Here is a 14,140-nt window from a genome sequence, read left to right on the forward strand (position 1 = left end):
TTTTTAAATACTCCTCTTTATTAACTCCTTTCACTACAGAATTTTTTAAGTACAAAATTTATGAAAATACATTTCATGTATCTTACAGAGCAGTTAGCCCACCTAATTGAGGCCAGTAAGCCTCTTAGAACTTAGGATCTCTTAGACCAGGGGTCGGCAACCCGCGGCTTGCGAGCCGCATGCGCTCTTTTATCCAAATTGTATGGCTCTTCAGCCAGTCCAAAATATATTATATATTATAATTTTATTGAAACAAACGAAAATTTCATTTATTAAAGTAAACATATTTTTTCAAAAAGAATTTTAAATGTGATAGGTTTGAAATTGAATAGAATTATATTAAAATAAAGTACGTAATTATATAATACTTTCATTCAAACACAGGTTTAGTTATTATTTATTTGTTTATTTACTATGTAATATGTAAAAATAAATGTATAAAACATTTAAATGTTATTGATTATCATAAAATCATAATTTGTGAAAATACAAATGATCTACAGAGTTTTTTACTCTATCATCCTTGCGGCTTTTGGTAAGATTTATTAAAATTATTTAAAGAAAAATGGCTCTCTACTTGAAATAGGTTGCCGACCCCTGTCTTAGACTAGTACCCTGTCCTAATAAATGCAATTTAAATACGAAATTCGGCGGAATGTAAGGTCACTTAAAGCAATACTAACAGCATAAGCATAATTAATAAAGAATAACTAACTTTGACAGTATAAACAATTATTTTGAAATATAGGCATTGTGCACTGTAACAGCATTGGTCATATGGTGGTTTTTAGGATCCTGAGGTTGTTCGGATACTTTTATTTCGCATCATGGCTAAATGAAGTTAACCTATTAGAGACTGACTGGAGGATAACACCTTTTAGCCTTATAACCACTTCATCCATCGTCTGGGAGTGTAAAAGGTGAGTGGTCCATATTTTCTGTTTCAGACTGGTAAAGACATCCCCATAATTCGTGATAGATGTCAAATATTGTAGATTAAGAAATTGAACAGTATGCGCAACTCTGTTAATCATTTGTTTCTAACAAAATAGTATATCTATCTTGCGGAAAGTTTACCAAGACTTAATCACATAAATGAGATCCCAGCCCACCTCACGAATTGTCGACTATTGTCTTCAATTATCTCCTTAATCGATCTTAGAAGTTTTAACAGGGCTGCCCTCATCTCCAATGGTTTCCGTTTTCCCACTTCGATTTCTTCCACTAGTAAACCTTAGCCTGTTTTAAGGCAAGGTTCCTGCAGTTTTTTACAAGACAGGAATGATATCTGATGCTCTGCACTTAAGTACTTTACAAAACTTAATTGATGGAATTTCACTTATTATTTTCCATCTTTAAAACAAAACAAGCAATTTGTATGTTACTTATGACAACACTATGCAAACTTTACTTGCTTAGTTCTGGAGGACTGAATGTAGTTATTACACCTATAACAGAGTTCGTTATGAGACTGTTATTTAAGCAATCATCGTAACTAAGAAAATTCAGTAAGACCAATTCTGCTTCAGTTTGTCTATCTAAATCGTTTTGCAAAAATTGGGAAAAGGGTTCTTGAAAATACAATAAACAAACACACAACCTTAAAATATGAAGCTAATGTTTTTAGAAGCTGATTAAAAAATTGAAATAAATAATTTGTGTAATAAATAAAAATTTTAATTTATTTACAAAATGTAAATATAGCTTTAGAAGGCATAGAGTAATTTTATTCACAAAATTCTAGAGAGCAACACAATATTTACAAACAAAAATCCTTCCTAATTGTGTCAACGGTATAAAAAAAAATATCATAGATAAAATATAACGATATGAAAATTTTGTATAAATTCAAAAACAGTTGATGTGAATACTCATTAGACTTTCTCTTTCTGCCACTTTTACTTTTTGTTACACCTCGAAAAAGGAAGGTAGTATTGCATTCATCCGACAAAGGACTAATTTTTTTCTTTCCGACCAATCAATCCATTGCTTCAAATTTTTCAATTCTTCAAAATGTTACTTCTATTTTTCCTTGCTGCGAATCCTCGGGTTGACGCTATTTATACTGATATTACCAAAGTATGTGATTGAGTAAATCACGATATTTTTTTACTAAATTAAGTCGACACTGTTTTACATCGTAATTTCTCAAACTGGATCACTATTATTTAGAAAGAGGTACAAGCGGTAAAAATTAGTCATTCTTTATTCATTTTCTTAAAGAAAAAGCCATAAAAACTATCTATTTTAATTAGAATTAATATCAATTGTTATAAAATTTGAATAAAACACAAGCTTTTTCGAACGTTTCTAAATGATTGAAATTATGGGGTGATATAACTGAAATGTTAGGTACTTCCTGATTTGATACCTTTTGTCGTTTAATCAAGCCTTACACTTACATTTTTAAACGTTAAAAAAAAGGTTTTTGTTAAGACGATTTTTGTACCTTTTGGATCGATTTTTTTGTTTCCTTGATTGGAACAAAATTATGTACATAATGATAAATGAACATTCGGATATCAGGAATAATTAGGCTGATTTACGCCAGGTATAGAGGGGTGGCATGTTTCTACCAATGGCTAGTGGTTCTAGACGCTAATGCACACATACATTTGACAAAACGAGGAAATGTCCTTTACTTTAAAGCAAATTTGAAAATGTTAACTTTTAAAGAAAAAGAGGAAGAAAAAAATTGTCTATATTGAGTGTTTTTCAACATAACGCTTTTTTGAGTAGTTTTTGACGATCAACTCGTACACAATTGTCCTACAGGATAGTTTCAACATTTTATTTGCATTACGTCTTGGAAATGTATCACAACAAACATATCTAGCTTCAAATACATTTCTCTATTCTAAATTCAAATATTAGTTACATAGAAAAATGGTTGTCGCGCTTAGATGTTGCTCTCCTGTTTTCTAGCAAATTAACTTCTTATTATATAGCTAAATATATTTTAAAAATACATTAAAGCTTATTATCGAAATAAGTACGGCACTTCAGAACTTTTAGAACTTCATTCGAATAGTATGAGGGTGTTTTAAAGCTTACTTTAAAAAGATGCTTTTCTTTTTTAACCTAATGAAATGCATCAATCATAAGGTCATTTTTATATCACTGATCATACATCTCCTGAGGCAGATTCATCGGTGCTTACATGGAACCAACTTGTAATCGGGTACCCTCAGAAATAGTTTCTAATGTTAAGCTCTCATTTTATCAGTAGGCTTATTCTATCTAGAAGACGGTCTATTAAGCTGCAGATACCCGCCCGCCAGACATCACCCCAGAAGGCAGATTAACGTTCTCAAAAGGCAATGTAATTCGGAAAGGTTTTTTTCTCTTTTGCTAGTCTGTAATTTTGCAGTAATCTATATTTAGCCGTTTTAACTTTTAAAATATGTTCATGAAAAAAGTTTTACAGCATGTTTACTACAATTCCGCAGCAACTCCAGCCATCTAGAGGGGGAAGAACGAGCACCTCCTGTAACTACTAATCGCGGCACTCATTAAAATTTCTTTTTACTTTAACGGCACTCACTTATAGTTTGAACTTTACGCTAACTAGATAGAACATTCTATAAAATAGTTCTCTGGTAAAAAGTAACTTCATTAAAGCTGAAATTTATATTTATTATAATACTACCATATTTATTGATTAAACGAATGTCCAAGAAATGTAATTAAGGCAGTCTTGTTGACAGAAAGAGACGTTACAATGTCAATAACTTATTTGTTGATATTAAAATAAACAGGGTGACCAAAGTTATATGCTCCACCCACTTTTTTTTTATAACAGCGGGAAATTTCGAAAAAATAAAAAACACGTATTTTATCATTTTTAGTCTAGTTTATTTTCCGTGATTGACCCATTTTTGTAAACCCCTGTATCTCGAGTTACAGCATCCAACTTTTGTTTTTCAAATGGAACGTTATATTTTTTTTGCACATTTTTATAGTATTTGAGCTCCTAAAAAAAACAAAAAATTTTTTTTTGAAATCGGTTAGGTTTTTCAAAAGTTATGGTAATTTAAAATATGAAAAACAAATTTCATTTTAATGTCAAAATTACATTATTTTTTTTAAAGAAACTGTACAAACTGGGCACCATCAACGGATAGGCAAGCCAAAACTTTGAACAAGCACGCTCTGTTTGTAGCAGCACTTATGGTGGTGAAGTCAAGATCTAGAAAGGCTAGAGTTATTCGACGTTCAGGTTGTTTTTTCTACAAACGAGCTCAAATACTATAAAAATATGCAAAAAAAAAATATAACGTTCCATTTGAAAAACAAAAGTTGGATGCTATATCTCGAGATTCAGGGGTTTACAAAAATGGGTCAATCACTGAAAATAAACTAGACTAAAAATGATTAAATACGTGTTTTTTATTTTTTCGAAATTTCCCGCCGTTAAAAAAAAAAAGTGGGTGGAGCATATAACTTTGGTCACCCTGTATATATATATATATATACAGGGTGATCCATTTAAAACGCACCAATCGCTAATAACTTTTTAGGAAAGTGGAATTTCGAAAAAACCTACGAAGTAAACTATATGTTTTTTTCGGTATAGTTTTCAAATTTTTTACCCCTGATGTTGTATCTTCATTTTAGGCGGAGTTCCGGCCCAAAACCTGATTGGGGTTTCATAAGGACCACTGGTTTTGACCATGATTATGAAAACTACATAAAAAGGTATGAAAAATAACGTTAACCCTGTTCTGATATACCTAATATTTGTCGAGATATTTAAGATCAAAGTTACAATTTTTTCTATTCGTGAACGGTTTTCAATATTAATTTTCCACCAGAAATACACGTTTTGGGTAGTCCTCTGATTGCAAAAAATGTTGTTTGTGACGCAAAGTAAAAAATAATAATAATTGAAGATTTTAAAACGTGTAGTACAGTATAATGGTTGTGGGTGAATCAGGATAAATTTGTTTTATCATCAAATAAAAGCAATCATCACATCATGTTAATGTACCCAGTATGCAAGACTTCTTGACCTATGATTACGGTAAGAATATCTTAGCAAAGTGTTGATCTAGTGGTCAAGAGCGTGGTTTTGTAAGTGGGAGATTCCCAGTTCGAATCCCCACATGACTACACTATTAAAAAAGTATTATGATTTTTTAAGTAATAAGAATGACTGCATACGCAAGATTCGAACTGGGAATCTCCCACTTACAAAACCACGCTCTTGACCACTAGATCAACACTTTGCTAAGATATTCTTACCGTAATCATAGGTCAAGAAGTCTTGCATACTGGGTGCATTAAAATGATGTGATGATTGCTTTTATTTGATAATAAAACAAATTTATCCTGATTAACCCATAACCATTACATTACACTAAATATTTTAAAATATTCAATTATTATTATTTTTGTTATTTGCGTCACAATAACATTTTTTGCACTCAGAGGACCTCCCAAAACGTGTATTTCTGGTGGAAAATTAATACTGAAAACTGTTCACGAATAGAAAAAATTGTAAATTTGATCTAAAATATCTCGACAAATATTAGGGATATCGAAACGGGATCAACGTCTTATTTCACAGTTTTTAATGTAGTTTTCATAATCATTGTCAAAATCAGTGGTCCTTAAGAAACCCCAATTAGGTTTTTAGCCGTAACTCCGCGAAAAATGAAGATACAGCATAGGGGAGAAAAATTTGGAAACTAAACCTAAAAAAACATATAGTTTACTTCGTGGGTATTTTCGAAATTCCGCTTTCCTAAAAAGTTATTAGCGATTAGTGCGTTTTAAATGGATCACCCTGAATATACTTAATATATATATATATATTACTTTTAGGTATATTTAAATAATTATATATATATATATATATATATACGTATATCCTCATCGAATCTGACACCTAATCGGTAATTAGATGTTAAGCCCCGCCAGAAAAAAAAAACGCGATTACTTTACTATTCCTCATTACTTTTAGGTATATTTAAATAATTTAAGCAACCCTCATACTTTTTAGTTTTGTACTATGTTAAAATTATAAATTAATAAGTACTGTGCCGGGTTCCACCAATCTCACTGATTCATTGCCATCATTTCCTCACCCCATTCGGGGCCGTCAGTTGAACGATCAGGTCGTAAACAAGAGCACATACATTTTTCCGAGCAACAAACTCTTCGTAAAAGGTAGCGTACTCTACGTTGGCTGATGACTGTGACGTAAAGCACTAAAGGTCCTTGGAAACCGTTGATAATGATATGACAGTAGAAGACACTGTCATACGGCAACCATGACACAACCAGAGACAGCCAGCCGATGCTCAGGATTATGGCCATCTTCACAAACATCTGGAAACTGTATAAAAAGGAAACATTTGATTTTTTATTTAATTAATCAATCTCTAGTTTTACTCTACCAATATAAGACTGTTTTATTTGAAAAAAAGACGTATTGGTTCATTTTAAACTTACATTACATAAATATTATAAATTTCTTGTTTTTACATACGCTCTGATATTAAACGAGATCGCTCATCAAGATCCAAATTTAAACATACTGCTCATTAATCTAAGTTCATCTAATTGATCAAGGAGTGAACAGGAGTTAATTACAATTTCACTTAATTTACAAAATATGTTCTGTTAATGTAGGCAAGGTAAAGGTGCAGCTAGTTTTATTGAGTTTTTGAACAGTCTGTGCCTTTTGTGCGCCACTGATACTGAGTCTGTACAGTAAGTTCGTAATACGAGGTTGAATTGAAGTTCTGCTATAGTGCCATTATTAGGGGCATTTGTTCGCTCCCCAGCACCTAGAAGCGGTAAAAATACATTTTTAGCATTATGAATTCATGCTCACTGTCACACTGGGTTAACTCACGGTTCGAAAAGAGTTTTACTAGCCTCCCTAATCCAATGCCATGAACTTACTTTTTTTTACTGATTTTAATAATAATGTAATTTATCAACCGACAATATTCAGGTATTCAATCGATATAACTTACAAATATTTCAACTTATGATGAATCCGTCCACAAGAAGCCATATTGCTCATTATTTGCAGGGTTGATAAACAAAAGTAAGTATTTAGTAAAATTGTAAATCCAATCGGCAAAAAAAACATAGCAATTCCCAGCCAACCTAGAAAATAAAAGAACAGATTCAGAACAGCATAGATGGCTTACTTTGCTTTACTTTCAAAAACTTATTTTAAACACACACATTTTTTCGAATGAATGAATTTTTCCCGTAAAGCCTTAACGTGTTCGTGAAGACCGCTCTTAGCCTGTCTATAAAAATGGATCAACGTTTTCAGAAGTGGTCTACAACCACATAGCCACTATAACACATATACCTTTGCCTTCGATTTCATACAGAAACACTCACAGGGTGTACAAAAGGCAGGGAGGGGTGCCCGCTTAGGCATCTTTATCAAGTTGCCATACACACTGGATTTTAGTACCAAGTATAAAATTTAGAAGCTGCTTAGAACGATCATCATCAGCAAGTTAACTCCAAATTTTGAATTCATCACTGACATCAAAAATTAACTTCTAATTTCTTAATTAAAATAAATATTTTAAACGTATGTACTTTGTGAGAGGATGTCAAATAAATCATAGAACTTATCATAAGACTTATTTACCATCTGTTAAAAATGTTACTTATTCCTACACTACTCGAACTTAAAAAATTCTTAAAAGTCAAAATAAGAAGTTTTAAACCTTTTTCAAAAATCATTATTATTAATCTTTCAAAAAGCGTTACAATAATTTTATCCAAATCATTTGAGAAACCCTAGTTTTTTGTTTTGTTTTTCTAGTAATCAATAAAAAATTATTGTTTTTATAGAATTTTTGCCGAATTTATTGATTCGCAGAACAGATTATTTTTTTAATTCCCAGATGAAAAATTGTAGTTCCAGAAATACAAGCGTGTAAGCAACAGGTTAAATTCTCACTAGATTTAAAACAAAAAATCTTTTGTTTGGCCTGTTTCATTCATAAGATGTTTATCCGGCTTGTTGAAGAAAAAAAAATGCCCATCCTTGCCCTCCCCCCCCCAAAATACGAATCAATATTACACTATCAAGTATTGAACATTACCTATAGCAGTTCCTTGAGCGCTTGGTTCACTTGCAGCCTTTGTTGCAGGAATATCCAAGATAAAATGTGCAAAGATGGCTATTATTGATATAACGATTGTCAATGACCATACTCCATAAGAATAATAGCAATACTTGCGACCATCCGTTATTCGGAGGAAAACATTCCGCGATCTGCAACGTCAAACAAGTTTTTTTTTTTTTGCAAAGTTTTGTAATATTTTCATATCATTAAATATCCTTAGCAAAAATGCAAAGACCTTCTGGAATTCAAATGCTACTACTGATTTCAACAGTATAGCTTCCGCTCAAATGCAAATCCCAAACATGCTAACGAGATAACTAGTGTAAGTCTGTTGCACTGCTAGCGGCAATACTCAGTTCACAAAAAATCATACGTGGAAACTCGCAACTTTCGCTAAATCCAGTTATATTATAAAGAACAAATTTTCTTCAAACTTTAAAAGTGGTGGAGTTGAAGTGTAAATTTATTTAGGCACTAATACAAAGTCGATATTCAATGACTCAGCAGCTGGACCAGACACCCTCAATTCTCATTTCCAAATAAGGTACAGAACTCAATAAGACTGAAAATTACTGAAAAATAAAGTAAAGCGCTTTTATAAGGATGTATGTATAAAACACGAAGTTATTTTTAAAAAATCCGTCGTTCCGAGAGAATCTATTCAGTAATGTTACACTTCAGCTTAACCGATTTTCCTCGAACTTGAATTTCCAACAAGACTTTAAACCTTCTTTATTTCAAACGTGACAGAAACTACCTAATACACTAAAAAATAACCCACGAGGTAATGTTTCTGAAAAAGCTTTTTAGAAGGAAGCTTTATATTGTAATTTCCTAATGCCCCCCTGCTGGTTGCCCCAAATAAGAGCAAAAGTTTCAAATCTATTCAAAACCATTTATGCAGACGGACCATGCGTTGAAAACATTTGGGGGGGGGACAGTCAAAACATGTATTGCATTAAAAACTCAATTTCGAACTGTTCCAAGAAAATTAAGTTTTAAGGCAATTTTAGATGAAATAGGTCCAATGCCATTTTATTATTAAGGAGGATTAAAGAGTTTGAAGAAAATTGTCTGAGCAAAATTGATAGGGCCATGATTCGCTTTCCAATTTTTCACAATTTTTTCAAAACCCCTCCAGCTGATTTCTGCTCATATAATATGCTATAACTACTGTTTGAATAATACTCGGGAAATATCATATTAGGGCAGTTCTGGGGAGGAGTAGTCCGTTTCAATGAACTGCATAATATTATAGTGTATAGTATAGAAGTCGTGTGAGTGTTCGTTCACACAAGATTTTTAGGCACCCGACTCTGAATGTGACTTACTACTTACATCTGTACCCCTTTATCTTACTCCAGTCATAAAAGTATCAGTTTTGGAGACGGAAGCCATTTGGCTACTGAAACTTGCCAAAACACTTACTTGCTATTGAACATGCTTTAGACCAATTACAAACGTCTGAGACACTTGCAACCAACCTATATATTATTTAGATTTCTCAGAGTAATTGAAGAATGAGCTAATCGAATTCCAAAGACATAATCAAAGAGAACCGTGCGCCTATTAGGAATTGGCTCCAAAAATTAGTTAAAATAATATTGTTTGGTACATAAAGTTAACTAAAATTATATAATTATAAATGAATATGTCTACCTAAACAACGATAACATAATGAATAAGTATAAATATGCATATATCCTAGAATATCCCATACCTAAACGTTTTCCAAATGTAAAATCCTAAACTGCTCAGCCATAAAAATGCAGCAAGTAGGCTAACAAACATTACTATATCTGAAAAAAGTATACAAAAGTATAACAATAATAACATTAAATATACATATTTAAATTCTATTATAACAAAAAATAATGAAATACATAAAATTTTAAAAAGGCTCCTAAATTAAATAACTTTTCCCAAAATTGAACTACTTTAACTAAACAAATATAAAATTAAAAAGAAGTTTAGAACAAAATTGCAGATTATAAACACTACAGGTCAGTTTCTAGCCAGGGCTATTTCTAGGGGAGATAATAAGGACTATAATCAAACTCGCTTCAGTGAATTTTAAACACATCTTAAGCAAATATCTTGGTTAATATTAATCCTATGATAAAAATGTTTAGGAAAAAAAAATATTTATATCCTAAGAAACTAAAAGAAAAAAATAGAAGTGGTTAAGAAAATAAACAATTTTGTTTTAACATACCGGCAGTGATGAATGACATTGGACTGTGAAGTTCCGTAAAGATGGAGACGATATCGGCAGCTTGGCTGACTGCAAGACAAATGCAGACCGTTGTCATTATATTGCCCACCATATCTCTCAGCTGAGGCAGTACAAAATGTACAATGGATACTGTTAGATATGCAACTATGCAAATGAAATGCAAAGTTGGATCCAATAATTTTCTCATACGCCAGTCAGCATCGTGCCATCCACCTCCAACTTTTGGTACACAGACTATAGCCACATCAAGTACCTGACCACTCCGACTGTCCACTTTCTGCAAATAATATTTAATAATAATGATCAAATGTTATTATTGTCAGTTCTAACTATTATTGTCTACAATAACATTCTTCTAACAATTGAAACTGAACGAAATTATGGAAAGGTCTATACGATTTCAAAACAATAGCCAAGTTGGTTGAAAATCGCAAACGGGGTAACATGAGGTTGGGAAATAACCTTAATGGATTCAGCACTTCTTAAGCCAACTGAAGCTTACGCCTTGCACTATCACAGAAGATCAATGTGAATTAGAAGACGGCTACTTCATGGTTAAGAAATAACCAACATGGTTTCCAGAAGTTGCTGAAGCATTCTCATATCAACTTACGCCATAACAACCCCCACACACCGACTAACTAAAAAAAACCCTTTCAAAAATTATTTTCTTATTCTTCAACCACTATTTGTGGTAAAAAGTAGATTATTTAGATAATTCTATCAAACAAAACCAATGGACTAGATTTAGACAAGCCAGCCGAAACCTTTCTCAGTAGTGAAGCTCTAAGTAAGGTGGACTAGGAGAGTGACATTCATTTTATAATAGTTCCAGACGGTCGTGTGATTACATCCAAACTGTACTCTCACACCTAGAACGCGTTTACTCCCTCTAGGCAGAAAATACTCACCTTCTTAGATCGCAGGATAACACTCATAAAACAAAGTCGCACATGTCATTGAACGTTATCAATAATCATCACCTATTATTTTCTTAATATCTAGCTCTAAACTTGTAGTAGCTATCCTAACATAGTCTCCAAATGTAAACCATTCAATCTTGATTTTGTACTTTCATTATATTCATTAAAGAATAAGTTCGCAAAAATAAATTGAGCTGAAGATCACTAAATATTTCTTAAAGAAGTATTTAGCTAATAGTTAAACAGCTGATATAGACAAATTAATCGCGGGCCGCATAAATTCACTACGCGGACCGGATCAGTCCGGGCCGGGGCCGTATGTTGGCCATGCCTGCCTTAAGTGCATTGTTCAAGTGTTGGGAGTTTCATTATTGACAGCTGTTAGGGTTGTTAAAATGGGACACACACAAAGTCGCCAAGATCCCAGAAGAATTAGCTAATCCTCTTCATCTTACAAATAAACTTCTTTAACTCACCAAACCTACCTTGTCTCTGCAATAAAATCCTTGTTTATAATCATTAGATAGATTATTCTCGTCACTCAAGTCTTCATCAGAAATGTCAGCCTCTTGAAGCGTATAATGTCTTAATGTGCCGTCGGCCAACATAACCAGTCTATCGGTAGAATTATGGTAGATGGGCCACTGTTGGGTCATAACACATACGGGGATTCCAGTCACCAACCGATACTTAGGAACGTGTGCACCAACCTGAAATTTGATTGAATGGAGTATAATGAAATCTTAATATCAATGATCCCACCCGCTAGAAAACCTGGCCCTGATGCTAATTAATAATTAAAAAAAAAAAAAGTACAAAGTAAGTTCAGATGGCTTAACGACCATCTACCAAAGAGTTGCCCATGATGGAGATGTAAAGGACCTACATTAATTATTTTTGCATCAAATACAAAATTATATTGAAGTGATCACACACAAGCCTTCTGAGGTCCACTCAGATACGAGCCCATTACCACTAACCAAACTATGCCATTTCACAAAAACTCTCCTTTTAACCTTCCCCACGGTAAGGAGATAGTCGCTCATTGTGACTTTAGACCTGCCAGTATGCAGCAATCGCACAAGTACTTGTGGTGGATTTGATTACACAGCTTTCCGTAAAGCCTCAACAGCGACAAATTATGACCGCTATCATACCAGCTTTTTATGAAATCAACGCTGGACAAAATATTTGATGAGACTCTTTCTCAATTATTTCTGGAACTGATTTAAAATTAGCAATATATCCTAATACTCAAACATGATTTTCTACAGATTCACACAACTGAATTGATTACCAAACGTTGGGACTTTATATATATATGAACTGCGTTTTGCAAAAAACTACACTTATAAACGAGGATAATATATTCATTTTTTGAACAAAATTTGGAATTATTGCCTTTTATAGGGGGAAAAAAAAATTGAAGTTGGCAATTTTCAACATTACACTTTTTCATGCAGTTTTTTCAACTCCCTGACTTACCATACAATTTTAATAGAAACACTTTACAGAATGATTACTTGTCTGTAAAAATCAGACGTACATTTGTGTACTTTAATACCAAACTCCCCAGAACTTAAAAAGTTGGAAAAAAAAGGTTTTTTATAAACCACCACTAAACACACAATTAGTAGCGAAAAACACACTAATACTTGACGCACCCCTTGAAATACCGGTGTCCAACTTTCTTGATTTGTTTCATTTGTAAATGTACACTTATTGTCAACCATTATTTCATAATCTTCACAACATTTCTGGACGAACACTTCACGGCTGTATGAATTTTCCAGGAAAATTAATAATAACAACACAAGCATTGTTTTGAATATTATTAGAAGTAGGTTGCAAAATGAACTAACCTTCTTACGACCAAAAAAATGCAACTGTTAACGTAACCAGCTCCAAGCAATCAAAGTAATTTAAAACAATATTTTTTTGATTTAATTTTTTGTAAATATGGTTACCTAACAAAGTATTATATTTTCTATAGATCGATTTTTTATTTAGAAACACTTTGAAGGGGGGACCATAATTTTCACAATTCATTGTTGGTTTAATACAAGGTCCAGTTTCACTTAATATTAATAAGAATGATGTTTCACCGTAGCATTATTATGTATAGTACAGTAATGTTCATCGTTTCTGGTGGCTGATTCATTTATCTAGAATTGCCAATTTGATTTTTTTTTTTGGAAAGGGCTAGGTCATGTTCAGGGCATATGCTATTTACAATTATGTTACATGGTTATATGTAAGGTTGGTGGTCTTCTGTTCTGCCTACTTATATGCGGATTACGCAGTACATAAGCAGACAGAACAAAAGACACACGCATTCAAATAATGATAACAAAATATAATTGTCCTGCCTAAGTCCTAAAGATGATCTAGCCCCTAGGTCGAAAGCTTGGCAAAAATAAAAATAAAAAAATGACTGAAATTGGTAATATTCTTTCTTCCTTCAGCATCATTTTGTACGCTGGACACTCCCCTTGTGGTTTTTGGACTTCGTAACATTGCTTAATTAGTCACACATTCTTGCGAACTATATCATTCCTCTGAAAAATCTTAGTCGGAGCTTGGGAATTTTATTACAATAGTTCCTATGAAACCGGCAGAACGCAGCTTTTTCAAATTAAAATTGATAAACAGCTACCTACAATCGTCGACGTTCCCAGTTAGATTATCTAAAGAAATTGATTAATATATGTGATAACAGAACAGGATATGTAAATACAAGTGCGCTAATCATTTAACGATTTTGATGATAAAAAAGTGAAAAACAAAAAACAAAGTTTTAAATTTGGACGTTAATTGTACTATATTTCATAATTTCGTTTATTTCGGCTTTATTCATTAATTCTTTTTTG

The 14,140-nt window shown here is 32.6% G+C and overlaps 1 protein-coding gene across 7 annotated transcripts; it reads right to left on the reverse strand.

Moving 5' to 3' along the window:
- On the reverse strand, positions 1–13,261 carry mthl5 (G-protein coupled receptor Mth-like 5). 7 transcript variants are annotated; one of them, XM_074138244.1, is made up of 7 exons: positions 13,133–13,261; positions 11,747–11,980; positions 10,327–10,624; positions 9,832–9,910; positions 8,088–8,260; positions 6,987–7,122; positions 1–6,340 (listed from the first exon to the last, which is right to left on the reverse strand). In XM_074138244.1, exons 2-7 carry the CDS (start codon positions 11,924–11,926, stop codon positions 6,061–6,063), a joined length of 1,146 nt encoding a protein of 381 aa, XP_073994345.1. In that variant the 5' UTR covers positions 11,927–11,980; positions 13,133–13,261; the 3' UTR covers positions 1–6,060. The 7 variants fall into 7 exon arrangements, with proteins under 7 accessions (XP_073994345.1, XP_073994342.1, XP_073994340.1 ...); XM_074138241.1 differs by lacking the exon at positions 13,133–13,261 and adding an exon at positions 12,935–13,126 and having other exon boundaries at positions 11,756–11,980; XM_074138239.1 differs by lacking the exon at positions 13,133–13,261 and adding an exon at positions 12,935–13,126.
- Positions 13,262–14,140: the final 879 nt, after the last annotated feature.

This window comes from Rhodnius prolixus, unplaced genomic scaffold, assembly GCF_049639745.1.
Source record: "Rhodnius prolixus isolate KJV_2025 unplaced genomic scaffold, Rpr scaffold_11, whole genome shotgun sequence".
Classification (NCBI taxonomy): Eukaryota; Metazoa; Arthropoda; class Insecta; order Hemiptera; family Reduviidae; genus Rhodnius; species Rhodnius prolixus.

What these genes read in the sequence shown, in the direction of transcription:
- mthl5 (XM_074138239.1), bottom strand. Translation starts at nt 13,090, where the DNA reads ATGCTTGTGTTGTTATTATTAATTTTCCTGGAAAATTCATACAGCCGT. An exon ending in AATGTCATTCATCACTGCCG is followed by an intron (nt 9,911 to 10,326) that starts GTATGTTAAAAC and finishes TACTTTTTTCAG; the next exon opens with ATATAGTAATGTTTGTTAGC. An exon ending in TACATTTGGAAAACGTTTAG is followed by an intron (nt 8,261 to 9,831) that starts GTATGGGATATT and finishes TTGACGTTGCAG; the next exon opens with ATCGCGGAATGTTTTCCTCC.